General features: G+C 39.2%; 1 protein-coding gene across 4 annotated transcripts in view; it reads right to left on the bottom strand.

Annotated features, from left to right (window-relative positions):
• The window catches only part of LOC100622980 (cytochrome b5 reductase 4), a 99,211-nt gene that overhangs the window by 61,484 nt on the left and 20,669 nt on the right, over positions 1-17,058 (bottom strand). For all 4 annotated transcript variants that reach the window (XR_002343379.1, XM_021089548.1, XM_021089555.1 and 1 more), the window contains one exon: positions 1,653-1,753. Coding sequence is in view for 3 of the 4 variants with exons in the window: in XM_021089548.1 (XP_020945207.1) it covers positions 1,653-1,753 (101 nt within the window). In the remaining variant the exon portion in view is untranslated. The remainder of the gene's footprint in view (positions 1-1,652; positions 1,754-17,058) is intronic.

The following is a 17,058-nucleotide window of genomic DNA, read 5'->3' as shown; positions in this document are numbered from 1 at the left end:
CCCCTCAAGGGCTATAGATAACATTCTGAGCCATATCCTTTGAGTTATACTCAAAAGGGGTTGCAGATACTGAAACTCCCACCAGGCAGGAGAAGTCAACTGCATTCTGCCCACAGGCACATGGACTCCCAACCTGCTGGAACCAGAAGGTTGATAATGTTGACTCCCAATTACCTCATCACCAGCCAATCAGAAGAATGTTCACAAGCTGATCACACACCCCACAACCCCTCTCCCTCACCCTGTCTTTAAAGAGCCTTTCCCTCTTTAAAGGGTTTAAGGGAGGGATGGAGTGGGAGGTTGGGGTTAGCAGACGTAAGCTACAATACAAGGAGGGGATAATCAGCGAGAGCTACTGTATAGCACAGAGAACTATATTCAATGTCCTATGACAAAAGAATGAAAAGAAGATGGAAAAGAGTATTTCTAAAAAAGAGTGTGTACATATAACCAAATCACACTGGTGTACAGCAGAAATTAACACAACATTGTAAATCAACAATACCTCAATTAAAAAACAAAAACAAACAAACAAAAACCTTCCCTAAGAGCCTCCCAGGAGTTCCGGTTTTTCAAGCCGCTTAGCTGCCCTTGACCTCTTGCTTGGTGCCTGCAGTAAATGCTGCACTTTCCTTCACCACCACCTGGTGTCAGTAGATTGGCTTTATCACACACAGGTAAGTGGACTTAAGTTTGGTTTAGTAATACAATGGACAACAATAACTTTTCTCAAACCCAGGAAAAACATGAACAGCAAATGGGATTCGGCGCTTCCAAAATATGCATCTAAGTACATTAAAATACAAAACAAATTACGTTTCTGGCATCTTGGTCAAAAAATAAATCCTAAAATGAATCAGAAAGTAAGAGGAACAGAAATCAAATTTCACTCGTTCAGAAAGCAACACTAAAAATAATCCAATCTGTTTCAGGTGTCTCAATGGTAAAAATCCAGAACTACAACATGGCTAATCATCACCAAGATACTAAAGATAGTATATGTAAGACAAAAACAAACTTCTATTCTCCTCAGGAGAGTTGTTTCAAAATAACAGTTTAGCCAATGGATAGTAATTAACACATTCTATATTATTTTTAAATAGTATAGGAGCTAATGTTTTTAATAAATATAAGGGAGAAAAGTAATTAATTTCCATCTTTTGACACATACATACAGAATCTCTGCTACCACTCAAGGAAAAATATGTTTTTTCCTATTCATTAATGATCTTTCTACATTATATGCAGATTCAGTATAGCAAGACAGGCCAATTATGTAACAATCCCCAAACGAGAAAAGACCAAGAGCAAAGAAACCAAGTGACCTGTTCTTTCCTATCACTGCCTCCCCTAAGTCAATCATCACCAATATCAAAACCGGTCAAATCAGTAAACAGTTGCCAGCAGAGGAGGCAGCAAGCCCCCAAGAGTAGACTCCTAGATACAGATTTGGGAGCATCTCTAAAATGTTAGTAAGGTAATTCAAAGGCAAATTAAATGAACAGTGGCTACTTATGAGCATCTTTCCACACATCACAATTCAAGCCAACACATCTGAAATTTATGGAACTATTTTCTTCTTACCACTGTCCCGCCACAGAACCTAAGAGTACACTTGCACTGTGATAGAACGATTGCGTTCAGTACCTTACCTGATCAAAAAGGTCAGTACCATCTGATCCTGCTGCTCTCATAAGTTCCTCTTCTCCACCAGGATGATACTCCATATATGGGCTGACATTATAAACAAACCCTACATCAAATAAGGAGAAATAATACCCTAAATGAACTTCTTTAAAAATGTACAAATTAGAAATAGAAGTTTCAATAAATCTTTCCAAATACATCCCACTTAACAAACCATGATTTCCAAGTATTAAGAATACAAAGGGAAGGGTCTGAGGTTTCACGATACTTGCAAGCTAACAAGTTAGCCTGCCAATTTCATGGGTCCTGACAAAAAACGTAAGACACCTAAGTTAAAGACAAAGGACAGCTTAGTAGATACATCAATAGCAGTAATGAGAATATCAGCATCTGCATGAACTCCCTGAACCCCAATTCCCACAGAGCTATGTGAAGAGGGCCAGATAACACCTGTACACACAATGTGCTGCATGATGGAAAAGGAACATTGAGCTTAGGAAATGCGATCTTTGACAATGGGTGGTAAATACACCTGCTCTTTGTTCTGGAGGGAGACATGACCTCTGTGATACTGAATAGCAAGCAAACCTGTCCTTTGCTCTGGACAGAGACACTAGCTCTACTGCGAGATGTGCAAAAGACCTATAGAGAATTGCCTCCCAATACACACCAAAAAATGAAACACCATATATAATTTTTTAAAGTTCTCTCTCTCTTCATCCCTCTCCCACCCCCACTTCCCCCAAAACACTCTCATATTACCACTCCATCCTCCTTTAAAGCCCTGGTAGGAGAATGGAGCTGTCAACCATGTCTGATCATCTCAGCAAAGACTGAGTGATGGTGATAGGCCACTGAGACACATGCTTTGTGAAAGCGAGCACAGTTCTTTTCTGCTGTTGCACAAGGAACCAACAAGTATTGTTTAGATCTTAATAATCCTTTCGCCTTCCCCAAATATTTATCTGTTCATACATTTGACTATATTTTTGTCTTTTTTTTCCTTTTTTTTTTTTTGCTTTTTAGGGCCACACTTGCTGCATTTGGAGGTTCCCAGGCTAGGGGTTGAATTGGAGCTGCAGCTGCTGGCCTACACCACCGCCACAGCAACTCGGAATCTGAGCCTTGTCTGTGACCTATACCACAGCTCATGACAACACCACATCCTTAACCCACTGAGTGAGGCCAGGGATCAAACCCACATTCTCAAGGATCCTAGTCGGGTTCATTAATCACTGAGCCATGAAGCAAATGCCATATGTTTTCTTTTTTTTTTTTTTTAAGAAAAGGAATAGGGAGCAAAAAAGAGAGAATTTCTCAATGAACAAGTGAATTTTTTTTTTTTTTTACTAGATAGCAGACAAATCTAGCCCTCAATATACCTTAAGAGTGCAATGAGGACAACTAGTTTTCTTACAGCCAAAGCTGTTCCTTCTATAATTACTGCCATGAATTTAAATAACCTCAGATAACTTAAAATGTTCATCCTACATAATAATCTTGGAAGGAAAGGAGAAGTTGAATTTCAGACCCAAGAAACACACTACAGTTTTTCCACCAGTTTAATTTTGGAAAATAACCAACCACTCCAGATTCTCTATAAAATTGTTTAAAGGCAATTTAGGCAACAAAAAGAAGTAACTTCACAAAAAATCTCTGTTTTAGCAGTCCTCCAAGTAAGTCAGGGAAAAAAAAAAAAAGCTAGCAGAATTCCCTCTTCTCTCCTTCCCCATACACCTTTCCCCACCAATTTTAGAAAGAAGTTTTGCTATTGTTTAATGCTCCAAAATCCACAAACCACAAATGTCAGTTGTAATGTTTAGAATCAGCATTATTCCCAACGGGCTTTTAAAGATAGAGAATGTCTTCCAAGCAAAAGAATTTCAGCCTTTTTCTGCAACCACATCTTGACTCAAGTTCTTGAGTTTCTCAGGAACATGAATCTGTAAAACATGATCATCTAACCTTCCATGATAGAATTCCATGTATCTCAAGCAACCAGCAGAAAGATGACTAGGCTACCAGCTATCCCTGATCAGCACAGAAAGCCTGAGACATCCCACAAGCGTTCTCTGCTGCCTCCCTGTCCTTTTTTTTTTTTTTTTTTTTTTTTGCCAGTGTCCATGGACATTTCATTTTTGCAGGCTCAGAAATCTTATCTGTAAAGTAATAATTCTCCCACGTATTTCAGATATTAAATATATAAAATCATTTAATCTATGTAAAAATATCGTTAAGTGGGCCATTTTAACTTGATTGACAAAATATGTGGCTTCTGTATCCTCGGTCATAAATTTGTACCTTTTTTTTTTTTAATGATTTTTATTTTCTCCATCATAGCTGGTTTACAGTATTCTGTCAATTTTCTACTGTACAGCATGGTGACCCAGTCACACATATATACATACATCCTTTTTCTCACATTATCATGCTACATCATAAGTGACTAGATATAGTTCCCAGTGCTATACAGTAGAATCTCATTGTTTATCCGTTCCAAAGGCAATAGCCCTTTAGATGGACCCTTCTCTTCTCGTAATCTACCTTCCTTTCTGATGGAGGGGAATCACTCTGGACCTTAAGAACTTCCCATCCTCTTCACATAGACAATACTAGAAATGCCTATAAAACCCCTCACTATAAGGAATTAAGATTGTGTCTTGGCCCAAGAAATGTTAGATCTAATCACACTTGGCAGTATTAGTAATTCACTAATTATGAGACAAACTCAGCCCCAAAATGCAATGTGTGCATTTCCTCTGGTCTAGAGGCTTGCTTTCCCCTCTTTTGCTTCGTCTTTCTGATCTCCATTTTTTTTCCTTTTCAAAAGCATTTCCTAGGAGTTCCCATCGTGGCTCAGGGGTAACGAACCCAACTAGTATCCATGAGGACTGGGTTTGATCCCTGGCCCCCGCTCAGTGGGTTAAAGATCCGGCATTGCTGCAAACTGTGGTATAGGTCACAGACATAGCTCAGATCTGGAGTGGCTGTGACTGTGGTGTAGGCCAGCAGCTGCAGTTCCAATTCAACCCCTAGCCTGGGAACCTCCATGTAGAGCCTTAAAAAGACCAAAAAAAAAAAGGTTCTTTGGGGTCCTGGGGTTCCTTCATGACTCAGAGGGTTAAGGATCCATTGTTGTCACTGCTATGGCTCTTGTTATATAGCTGTGACACAGGCTTGATCCCTGGTCCAGGCAGGCATGGCCCCAAAAAAAAAAAAAGTTCTGTGGGGTTCTCAATAATTTTTAAAATAGTAAGGAGACCCTAAAACCAAGAAGTTTGAGAATTACTGCTATAACTAAAAGTGGCATTTTTATAACTGGATTTTAAAATAATCTTTGCATTAAAATTGAAATACAAATGTAACTCCAGAACCCCACATATTCATGCAACAAAAATTTATTTAATGCCTATCATGTATACCCAAAGTATTCCTATTTACTTCATTTTGTTGGCTCTAAAATAATGGTTCATCACTACTGTTCATTTTATCAGCTCTAAAATAAGTGAAGGAAAAAGGTGTGTCCACATAATATCTTGGCATATTTCACTGTATTCAAATACACACATTCATTTTTGCAAGTACTGTGACTACTCTGCCATCTTGTGCTCAGTAAAGACATTGCACATTATTTTCATTACAGGTCTGAGGTTTATCTAGTTCTAACAACTGCTGAGAAAGGGTGTTAAAATATGCAACAATGGTTAATGGGTTTGAACTCTTTTCGACTCTATTACTGTTTCCTTCATGTATTCTGAAGCTTTCTTATGAGGAATAAACAGTCTTCCTGATAAAGTGATCCTTTCAATATTAAGAAATGTCTTTACCTCTAGTAAGATTCTTTGTCTGGTAGTAATTTTTACCTAACATTAATATAGTCCAACCTTATTCTGTTTACTACTTAGATAGTATATTTTTTCTATACATTTATTTCAACCTGTATCTTTATATTTAAAGTGTATCTCTCAGATATCATGTAGTTAGGTCTTGATAACACATACACAAACAGAAAAACTGTCTTTGAATTAGAATAGCTGGTCCATGTACATTTATTTATTGATGTGACTGAATTTTGAGTGACCATCTTATTAGTGTCTCTTCCCAGCCCCAGGTTTTCTTTTTTTCTCCTCCAAGTTTTCTGTTAGTGTCCGTTTCTCATTCCCTGACTTCTTTTGCGTTGAACAAATACTTTTTTAAATTTCATTTTATCTATTGGCTTTTTAATATACCTCTTTGAGTTATATTTTAAGTGACTGTTCTGGAACTACAATATCTATCCTTAGGTTTAACCACTTATGCTTGTGTTAATTACCACTTCACATGTAATATAAGAACTATGCACCACACTCTATTCCTGATACTTTATGTAACCCCGCAATACAATGTTACAGTTATTGCTTTAAAAAGTCATATATTTTTTAAAAGATTAAGAGGAAAAAGTAATCGTATCTCTGTATTCACATACTTACTATTTCCTAAGGATGTGAGCTTGCATCTGATATCATTACCCTTTAACTAATGAATTTCCTTTAGAACTCCTTGTAGTGTAGGTCTGCTGATACAAAATTCTTAGTTTTTGTCTATCCAAAAAAAAATTTTTTTAATGCATCTGCATTAATGTATCTTTAATAATATAGAATTCAGAGTTGATAGTGTTATTTTTTCTCTTCAGCATTCATTTATATTGTGTCCAGGTGTTTTTCTTCCAGCTATTTTCAAGATTTTATCTCTGGCTTTTAGCAGTTTGAATACAATGTGCCCCTATATGATTTTCTTTGTATTGATTATGCTTGGATTTGCTAAGCTTCTGAATTGACAATTTTATGTCTCTTATCAAATTTAGAAAATTTTTAGCAATTATTTCTTTAAATATTTTTCTATTCCATTTTCCCATTCCTCTCCTTCTGGAATTCCAAATAAATACATATTAGATGTTTTAATTTTATCCCATAGGCCCCTGAGCCTCTGTTCATTTTACTCTCTGTTCTTCAGATTGGATGATTTCTATTAATCTGAAACTTCACTAAGCTTTCTTTTGTTGGGTCCAATCTTTTATTAAGCCCATTTGGCAACATTTTTTATTTTATAAATTGTATCTCTCAGTTCTACATTCCCACTTTTTATAGTCTCCTATTTGTTCGTTCATTATGAACAATGTTGAGATTTCCTGAGATTTCATATTTGTTCATTATCTATCTGTATTCCTTTACTTCCCTGAGTATTGTTTTAACAGGTATATAATGTGCTTTAAAATCCTTGTGAAGTTCATTTGGATCATTTCAGGGTCAGTCTCTAATAACTGACTTTTCCCTTCAGCATGTCTAGAAATTTTGGATTATATTCTGGCCATTGTAAATGATACGTTGTAGAAACTCTGGATTCTGTTACACTCCTCTAAAGACTACTAACTGTTTTAGTAGGCAATTAACTTGATTGGACTCAAACTCCAAACTCTGTTTCCCCTTTGAGGAAGTGAAAACTAAAACATCTCTTGAATCCTTTTTAGGCAGCCTAGAATCTGTCCATATGCAAGACTTAGTTTCTATCCTGCTCTGAATCTCTCTTCTTGGATTTTCTTCCTCATTTTCCAGTTAATACAAATGCCCCAAATTCTGTCATTCAGTCCTTTCAGCCAGTAAGACTGGGAGCCTCCATCTAAATTTCAGCCACCCTTTATAGCATCAACTTGGGCAAGATCTCAAGTAAGAAAGGGCAATTCACTCAGTGACAGTTCCTTCTTCTAAATATAAATGACTCTTATCCTCTAGTTTCTGACTGCTTTTGGATGCTCACCAGTGTTTTTAGACAGTTTTTTTTTTTTGTTTGTTTGTTTTTAGGGCCACACTTACAGCATATGGAGGTTCCCAGGCTAGGGGTTGAATCAGAGCTACAGCCACTACCCCATGCCACAGCCATCACAACACCAGATCCAAGCCCTGTATGTGACCTACACCACAGCTCACAGTAACGCCGGATCCTAGCCCAGTGAGCAAGGCAAGGGATAGAACCTGTATCCTCATGGATGCTAGTCAGATTCGCTTCCACTGAGCCACGATAGGTATTCTTAGACAGTTTGTTTTTTAATATGTTGTTCTGAGTTTATAGTTGGTATTTGTTGAAATGTTAGTCCAGCAGGAGCTAATCAGCTACAAAAACAGAACTCTGTGTATTATTTTAGAAAACTAGGCATTTACCTTGCTAATGTCAATGGAGACAAATGGAAAAGAAATTAATGAAAGGTAAATGGATTTTATTATGATTTAAAGTGACTACAACCTTGGTATTTAAGAACAGTAACTAGAATGTAGGCTTGCAAGATGTTGGATAATAGAGTATCTTAGGATTTTGGAATTAAAAACACTCATTTGTCTCTCACACTCCAGAAAACTTTCTAATGACTGCAAAGAATAATAAGACATAAAATGAAGTTCCCACTGTGGCTCGGCAGGTTAAGAACCTGACACAGTGTCCTTGAGGAGGTAGGTTCAATCCCTGGCCTCTCTCAGTGGGTTAAGAATCCAGTGTTGCTGTTGCTGCAGTGCAGGCTGGCAGCTGGCTGCAGCTCCAATTCGACCCCGAGCCTGGGAACTTCCATACGCCACAGGTGAGACTCTAAAAAGAAGGAAGAGAGGGAAGAAGGGAGGAAGGAAGGAAGGAAAGAGACATAAAACCATATAGAAGCAGAAATCAGAAGAGATGACAGCAATAAAGTTTGGGAGGCTGAAAGCCAAGTAATAAGGAATAGTGTACTTAGAATAAGAAAGGTAAAATAAGGCCTATGTATAAATTGGAAGGGAATCTATAAAAAAAAAAAAAAAAGCCATTATGTGCAACAGAACCCCCTAAAGATGCAGTAATCAGAGATTAGTTTTGAAAGTGAGGGTGCAGGAGGGCTCAGATTCAATATAACAAGCAGTATAACCCTTAAATCTCCTCCCTCATCCCACACAACCAAGTAACAAGGCCCTTCGCAACCGCAAAAAGTACAGATTTATTCTCTAGAGACAATGAACCACAGAGACAGTGTAAACTCAGGGAAACAGCACACTCAATGCAAGAGGGGCTTGAACTAAAAATGAGAAGCAAATGTCTGCATGTCAAAACATTAAGATACAGAGTTCCCTGGTGTCCCAGTGGGTTAAGGATCTGGCATTGTCACTGCTGTGGCTCAGGGTGCTGCTGTGTTGTGGGTTCAATCCCTATCTTCTGCATGCCATGAACACAGCCAAAAAAAAAAACAAAAACAAAAAAAATTAAGATTTACCTCCTGCCATTTATCACAGCAGAACACTTACTTACAGATGATTGAAGGATTCTAGTCCATAAGAGAAGACATACAATGAGTTGGAAATCCCTACAACTACCTCCAGTTAATTCATAAAAAACGTTCTGCCTATACACATGGAACCTCCCTTCAGCTTTCTGGGCCATCACTCTCACCGTCATGGGACAAAACATTTGAAGAAAGCCTATAAAATTATAATCAGTGTCTATAATACCTATTAAATTGTCAAGCTTTGGTGTAGTTTTTAAAAGGAAGAAAAGAAGACTATAAATGATACCACCACTACTTCAGAGAAATCAGAACCAGGAAGCAACCGTGCCAAATACAACTTAGAGCTTCAAACTACACCAAACAATTTCAATGATAGCCAGTCCAATTTATAAAAGAGGTATAAGAATCTGGTCTGAATACCTCAGTTTGCACAGGAAATTTTAAACAAAAGGTGATTATAGGCCTCTAAGCACTTCAGAAGGTCAACTGGCCATAATTAGCAAAGGTCAGCTTATGTGGCATTATTAGTATTAGGAAAAACAGCTCTGACATTTAACTAAAAGGAAACTGACTAGTAAAAATATTAAAAATTAACCACCAGTCTGAGCAGTCACTTACACTCTGAGTATTTTGAAAAATAACCACAAACTTCTGGAAAGAATAACGACCAAAAAACACTAGCAACAGCCATACTTACTAATCTTAAACTGGATCTACAACTTACATCAACAAAAAACAAGGTATCCTATCTCTAAAAGATCAGTTTTCCTACCTTTCCCCCCTCTTTCCTACTCCATGGGATCATTTCACTCTGTGTGCCTATGCCTTAGGTCTACCAATGACAGCTACCAGTACTGAACTGCCTTGCTATTAGTAAGTGACCTGGAAAAAAAAAAGCCAAATTCTTTATCCTCTGGCTTATTTCCTATTTCCCAAAACAAGCCAGCTGCAAAGATTAAGATGTAATGATGAACTTAAGAAGTAGAAAACCAGTAGTTCCCTCGGTGGCTCAGTGGTTAACAAACTTGACTAGCATCCGTGAGGACTCAGGTTCAATCCCTGGTCTTGCACAGTGGGTTAAGGATTCAGCATTGCCGTGACCTGTGGTGTATGTTGCAGACACAGCTTGGCTCCCGCATTGCTGTGGCTGTGGGGTAGGCTGGCGGCTATAGCTCCGATTCAACCCATAGCCTGGGAACCTCCATATGCCATGGGTGCAGCCCTAAAGACAAAAAAAGAAGTAGAAGACCACAAGAAAAAATTCTTCTTACCTGTAACAAAAAGAAAAAAGCTAGATAGTCCCTAAGAAACAAATTTTTAAGCTCATTAATAGGGTGAGGCCGTAAGGGCAACCAAATACCTAAATTCCACAGGGTGATAAGTCCCTTCAAGGAAATGGGACATGTAAACTATTTCACCTTTGACAGAAAAAAAGAGATGTTGCTGGAGTTCCTGCTGTGGCAGCATCTCTACAGTACTAGGATGTAGGTTCGATCCCTGGCACAGTGGGTTAAAGCATCCAACATTGCTGCAGCGTGGATCTGATCCCTGACCCAGGAATTCTACATGCCAAAGAAGAATAAAAGAGAGAGAGAGAGATGTTGCTATAAAACAACTGAAATTTTAACAAATTCTTTTAGTGCCAAGAGTGCACTAGAGCCAATTTAAAACACTGAGAGCCTCAGACACAAGGGGAATCCGGACCCACTCAATTCTTTTATTCATAGCCTTGCTCCTCATGAGATTTTGCTCATGGGAAAAAGTGAGCAGGAAAGACCTGAGAAAGGCTAATAAATGGTACAGGTGTGTAGTACCTGCTTCAAGATTTGAGAGTAGAGATGAGTACCAAGAGAAGTCCATCTACATTTTGGGCCCACAGGAATACAAGCTAGTGATCAGTAACAGCTGGGGTAGGAATAAGAAGTGCACCCTTGTCACAGATCAAACCCTGACCTGCAGCAAAAAGTCTTGCTGGGAAGGGATGGTTAAGCCTCGAATCCTTGAATCCCTGCACTGTTACTAGGCAAAGGTTAGCTGCTGCTGGAAAGGGTAGGGACACACATCCTCCTTCACCTCAAGATGACATTAGGCAAACATAAGCTAAACACTGGAGGATGGACAGAAAGCCCAGTGGGGCCCAGATTCGACACTGATAGGAAACAGATGTCTTCCAAGTCCTAAAAAACAGGCATGGACGGAATTCCTGTTGAGGCTCAATGGGTTAAGAACACAACTAGTATCCATGAGGATGCGGGTTTGATCCCTGGCCTCGCTCAGTGGGTTAAGGATCCAGTGTTGTCACAAGATGAGGCATAGGTCGCAAATGTGGCCTTGATACAGCATTGCTATAGCTTGTAGCATAGGCGGGCAGCAACAACTGTGATTCAACCCCTAGCCCAGGAACTTCCATGTGCCACAGGCACAGCCCTATAAAATAAAAAAAGAGAGAGACAGGCATGGAAAATGTTCACACCCCACACTCTGCCCTTTCCTCCTCCTCATCTACTAATATACGGCAAAGCTTAGCCACTATGGACAAGAAATCTGCCTGCATTCTAAACCCCGCACTATATAAGAGGCAGTGGGAAAATGACAGAATCACGGAGAAAGCTCAGTCCTTGGGGCTCAGGAAGTGGGAATTGCCCAAAGCTGAGGTTGAAACAGGAATTTTAAAACCCCTTCCACCCCAACAAGTCTTAATCAAACAGGCAAGAGCAGTCTGCCACTGAGAAAGGGGCAAGAGCATGGTGAGAGACCCTACACAGGTGTACAGGGCAAGCTGGCAGCTAAGAATGTAACAGGAACAAGGAAAAAATTCCTCCAACACTGCAGTCCCCACATCAAAAACGAGGTAATAGTAACCCGCTGTTAGAAGAATTTGAAGTCAGTGAGGCACTGATGATAATAATAACAACGATAACTCCAAAGCCTACTAACTAGACTGACTCAGCCTAACGGCCAGGAAAAGTGTACCCACTTCTGAATATAAATATCTCAGGTTATACCATTCATCTATGTTCAATGTGTCACACTCATCAAAAAATTTTAGACACGTTGCAAAATGATAAAACCCACTGTCAAGAGAGAAAAACAGTAATGCAACCAGAAATGGTGCATATGTTGGAACTTAGGAACATTAAAATAAACATAATTAATATATTAAAAGGACTAATAGAAAATAAGAAACAGGAGTTCCTATCATGGCACGGTGGAAACGAATCTGATTAAGAACCATGAGGTTGCGCGTTCAATTCCTGGCCTTGCTCAGTTAAGGATCTGTTGTTGCCGTGAGCTGTGGTGTAGGTCAGAGACGCAGCTCAGATCTGGTGTGGCTGTGGCTGTGGTGTAGGCTGGCAGCTGTAACTCCTATTTGACCCCTAGCCTGGGAACCTCCATGTGCTGTGGGTGTGGCCCTAAAGACAAAAAAGAAAAAAAAAAGAAAAAAAAAAAAGAAACAGGGGGAGTTCCCATTGTGGTGCAGTGGAAACGAATCCAACTAGGAACCATGAGGTTTTGGGTTCAATCCCTGGCCTTGCTCAGTGGGTTAAGGATCTGGTGTTGCCATGAGCTGTGGTGTAGGTCACAGACACGGCTCAGATCTGGCATTGCTGTGGCTGTGGTGTAGGCCGGTAGCTATAGCTCTGATTAGACCCCTAGTCTGGGAACCTCCATATGCCATGGGTGCGGCCCTAAAAAGGACAAAAAGACAAAAAAAAAATTAAAATTAATATAATTACTATATTAAATATATTTGTATTTATTAATATATTTATTAACATATTAATATATTAAAAGTAGTATTAATATATTAAAAGAAGTAGTAGGAAATAAGGTTGGCATTTAATAAATAAGAAATTCCAGGAGTTCCCATTGTGGCACAGTGGAATGAATCTGACTATTATCCATGAGGATGCCTTGCTTGGTGGGTCCAGGATCCAGTGCTGCCATGAGTTGTAATGTAGGTCGCAGATACGGCTTGGATCCTACATTGCTGTCACTGTGGTGCAGGCCAGCAGCTGTAGCTCCAATTAGACCTTTAACCTGGAAACTTCCATATGCTGCAGGTGTGGCCCTAAAAAGAAAAAAAAAAAGAGAAAAAAGAAATTTTAGTACAGAGATGAAGGCTATAAAAAGAAGCCTAATAAAAATGTTAAAAATGAAAAACACGATACCAGAATGAAGACTTCCTTTGATGGGCTAACCAGCAGACTGGAAACAATAGAGGAAAGAATAAGCAAACCTGAAGCAAAGTCAAGAAACACAAAGTTATCAAACTGAAACACAAAGAAAAAAATGAGTGAAAAAACAGAATAGGGAATCTAAGAGCTATGGGACAAAACAGTCTAATGTATAGGCAACTGGAATCCTAAACGAAGAAAGGAAGAAGTAGAAGTATATGCAGAGACGACGGCCTAGAATTTCCAAAACTAATTTAGAGAACCTCAAGAGGAAAAAAATAAAAGGAAAAACACATCACTGTCAAACTGCTGAAAAAGTAAAAGTCTAAAGGCGGTCAGAGAAGAAACTTTACATACTATAGGAAAACAGTTAAGAATTATAACAGAGTTCTCATCTGTGCAAACCACAAGATGGAGTGACATATTTAAAGTGCTGAGGAAAATAAATCATCAACCTAGAATTTTATACCCAAGGAAAATATAACTCCATATGAAGGCAAAACAAAGATATTTTCAGATAAATAAAAGTTGAGAATTCATTGCCAGCAGACTGCACTACAAGAAATGCTAAAGTCAGTTCTTTAAGGAGGATCTGGATCAATACAAAGAAATAACAAGCACTGAAAATGATAAAAATGTGGGTAACTTTTTTCATTTTCTTAATATATTTAGAAGATAAATGACTAAAGCAAAAATTGTAACACTGCAAAATTTACAGCATACGTAGAAGTAAAATTAATAACAAATAATAGCACAGGGCACAGGAGAGGAAAATGGAAGCCTATTCCTACACTATATGTAAAATGGCATAATATTATTTGAAGGTAGACTGCGATCAATTAAAAATGTATCGGAGTTCCCATGTGGCACAGTGGTAACAAACCTGACTAGTATCCGTGAAGACACAAGTTCAATCTAAAAATGTACAGGAAGGAGTTCCCGTCGTGGCGCAGTGGTTAACAAATCCGACTAGGACCCATGAGGTTGCGGGTTCGGTCCCTGGCCTCGCTCAGTGGGTTAAGGATCCGGCGGTGCCGTGAGCTGTGGTGTAGGTTGCAGACGCGGCTCGGATCCCGAGTTGCTGTGGCTCTGGTGTAGGCTGGCAGCTACAGCTCCGATTCAACCCCAGCCTGAGAACCTCCATATGCCACGGGTACGGCCCAAAGGAATGGCAAAAAGACAAAAAATAAATAAATAAATAATAAAAATTAAAATGTACAAGAGTTCCCCGTGTGGCACAGTGGTAACAAACCCGACTAGCATCCATGAGGAAGTGGGTTCAATCCCTGGCCTTGCTCAGTGGGTTAAGGATCAGGCATTGCTGTGAGCTGTGGTATAGGTCACAGATGCAGCTCAGATCCCGCATTGCTGTGGTTGTGGCGAAGGCTGGCACCTGCAATTCCAATTTAACACCTAGCCTAGGAACTTCCGTATGCTGTGGGTACGGCCCTGAAAAACAAAACAAAAAAAAATTTTATCATAAACCTTTAGAGCAAGCACTAAAACAATGATAAAAGAAAAGTAGAAAGAATAAGTTAATAGTGAAGATAAAATGGATTCATCAAACTATAATGACAGCTATGTCAACAATGGATACATCTGGAGAGGTGAAGGGTTTCTAGAGTTCACTGTATCACTTCTGCAACTTCTTTTAAGTTTGAAGCTTTTTCAAAATAAAAGGTTTAATTAAAAGTATTAATGACAAAAAAAAATGGCCCTTGTAAAATCTCCAATATTTACCTATTCCCCACAGTCTGCAATGCCTGCAAAAGGAAATAAGAAGCTGTACAAAGGAAAGAGAATATATGATCCCCATTGGGCTGTAGCTCACATTCTATGAGACTCAAAAATAAATAACTAACCATAAATATATATCAAAGAAATTGTTCAGAAATAACAATTTTTGACTAAGGAAGTGATATATTCCCTAACTCCCAGAGCCAATAATCTGGCAATGAAATGTAATGAAAGTCCCTCAACTGGTTACAATTTTGTAGAATCATAAAATATCTCTACCATAATGTGGTTTAAAAGTCCTATACATGATTCAAAGGATATTTACTGAACACTTATCACAAGCCATGCCCTGTACTAGATGCTAGGTATGGGGAGAGAAGCAGAATATTAATACCCTGAAACTCCTTTCTTTTCTTTTCTTTTTTTTTCTTTACTTTTTAGGGCCAAATCTGCAGCATATGGAAGTTCCCAAGCTAGGGGCTGAATCAGAGATACAGCTCCTGGTCTATGCCACATCCACAGCAATGCCAGATCCAAGCTGGGTCTGGGACCAACACCACGGCTCACAGCAATGCTGGATCCTTAACCCACTGAGCAAGGCCAGGGAATGAACCCGCATCCTCATGGGTACTATTCAAGTTCATAACCTGTTGAGCCACAATGAGAACTCTCCTGAAACTCAATTTTTTTTTTTTTTGGTCTTTTTGTCTTTTTTTAGGGCCACAGTTGCAGCATATGGAGATTCCTGGGCTAGGGGTCCAATTAGAACTGTAGGCATCAGCTTATGCCACCATCACAGCAACAGGGGATTCAAGCCACGTCTGAGACCTACACCACAGCTCACAACAATGCCAGATCCTTAACCCACTGAGCAGGCTAGGGATCAAACCCGCATCCTCATGATGCTAGTCGGGTTTGCTAACTTCTAAGCCACGATAGGAACCCCCTGAAACACAATTTAAATAGAAAGACAGAAATAGACAAAATGGCCCCAAAATGTTAGATGTTCCAACAGAGATCCTACATTAAATGCTGAGGAAGAAAGTCCGGGGAAGAAGCACAGTCCAGGAGCGCCAGAATAAGATGACTAGACGGAAAGGAAGAAGCTACTGGAAGAAAAGGAAGAACTGAAGATGCTAAACAAGATAGGATAAATAACTACCTGAGATCACAGAGGGGGCTAGGAAGGACTGATAATAGCACACAAAGGGTCAAGCCTTAGAAAAAAATGATGTCTTTGACTTTCTAATGCAAGAGATAGAAAAGAATACAGGTTATCAGGAGTTCCCATTGTGGCTCAGCAGAAACGAAGCCTACTCGTATTCATGAGGCTGAAGATTCGATCCCTGGCCTCTTTCAGTGGGTTAAGGACCCAGCATTGCCATGGACTGTGGTGTAGGTCACAGATAGCGGCCTGGATCCCATGTTGCTGTGGCTGTGAAAGGTCCAATTCAGTCCTTAGCCTGGGAACTTCCATATGCCACAAGTGTGACCCTAAAAAGCACACACACACAAAAAAAGAATACAGCTATCACTAACTTGAAGTTCCTCATATTCAGAGTGAACAGCTACCACACAATCACACCATCCGGCTTGCATACATGCTTGTTCTAGAAGCCATAATGTTGCTGCCCTTCCTCTCTGCCTGGTTATCGCCCATTTATCTTTCATCTTGCTCAATATTCCGCTATCTTCACTCTTAGCACATAGACCTCTCCTCTACAATATGCCGCAGACTTGATTAATACTTCTGTGTTCCCCACCAGATTGCAAATTCCAGAAGAGCAGGGGCCAGCTGTTTTAAATTTCCATGTCACTCCCCAGAACCTGGTACAGTGCATGATACATAGCAGATTCTAAAAATATTGATTAAACGAGTGAACCAATATAGAGAAAAAGAAGGTTAAAACCTATATAGTCTCTATTTTTTATGAATGACAACTACATACAAAATCACCAAAAAAAGCAAAAACTATGTTTCATTAAATTGCTAAAAATACAAATTGTCTCAGAAGGCTATCCTGTATCACTTAATTAGCTTAGCACAAGAGAAGAGCTATAAGTAATAGGCACTCCATCGTAATTTCTTAATGAATTAATTCACAATGACACTCAAAGTGAGTTACACACAAATGTTAAGCCAGGATCCAATCCAGAGTTAAATATGGTAAAACAGGAGGGCAGTACAGTGCAGTTTAAGCATAACAGCTTAGAATCAGG

The sequence above is a fragment of the Sus scrofa genome, chromosome 1 (assembly GCF_000003025.6).
Source record: "Sus scrofa isolate TJ Tabasco breed Duroc chromosome 1, Sscrofa11.1, whole genome shotgun sequence".
Lineage (NCBI taxonomy): Eukaryota > Metazoa > Chordata > Mammalia > Artiodactyla > Suidae > Sus > Sus scrofa.
This window is presented reverse-complemented; position numbering and strand designations above follow the sequence as displayed.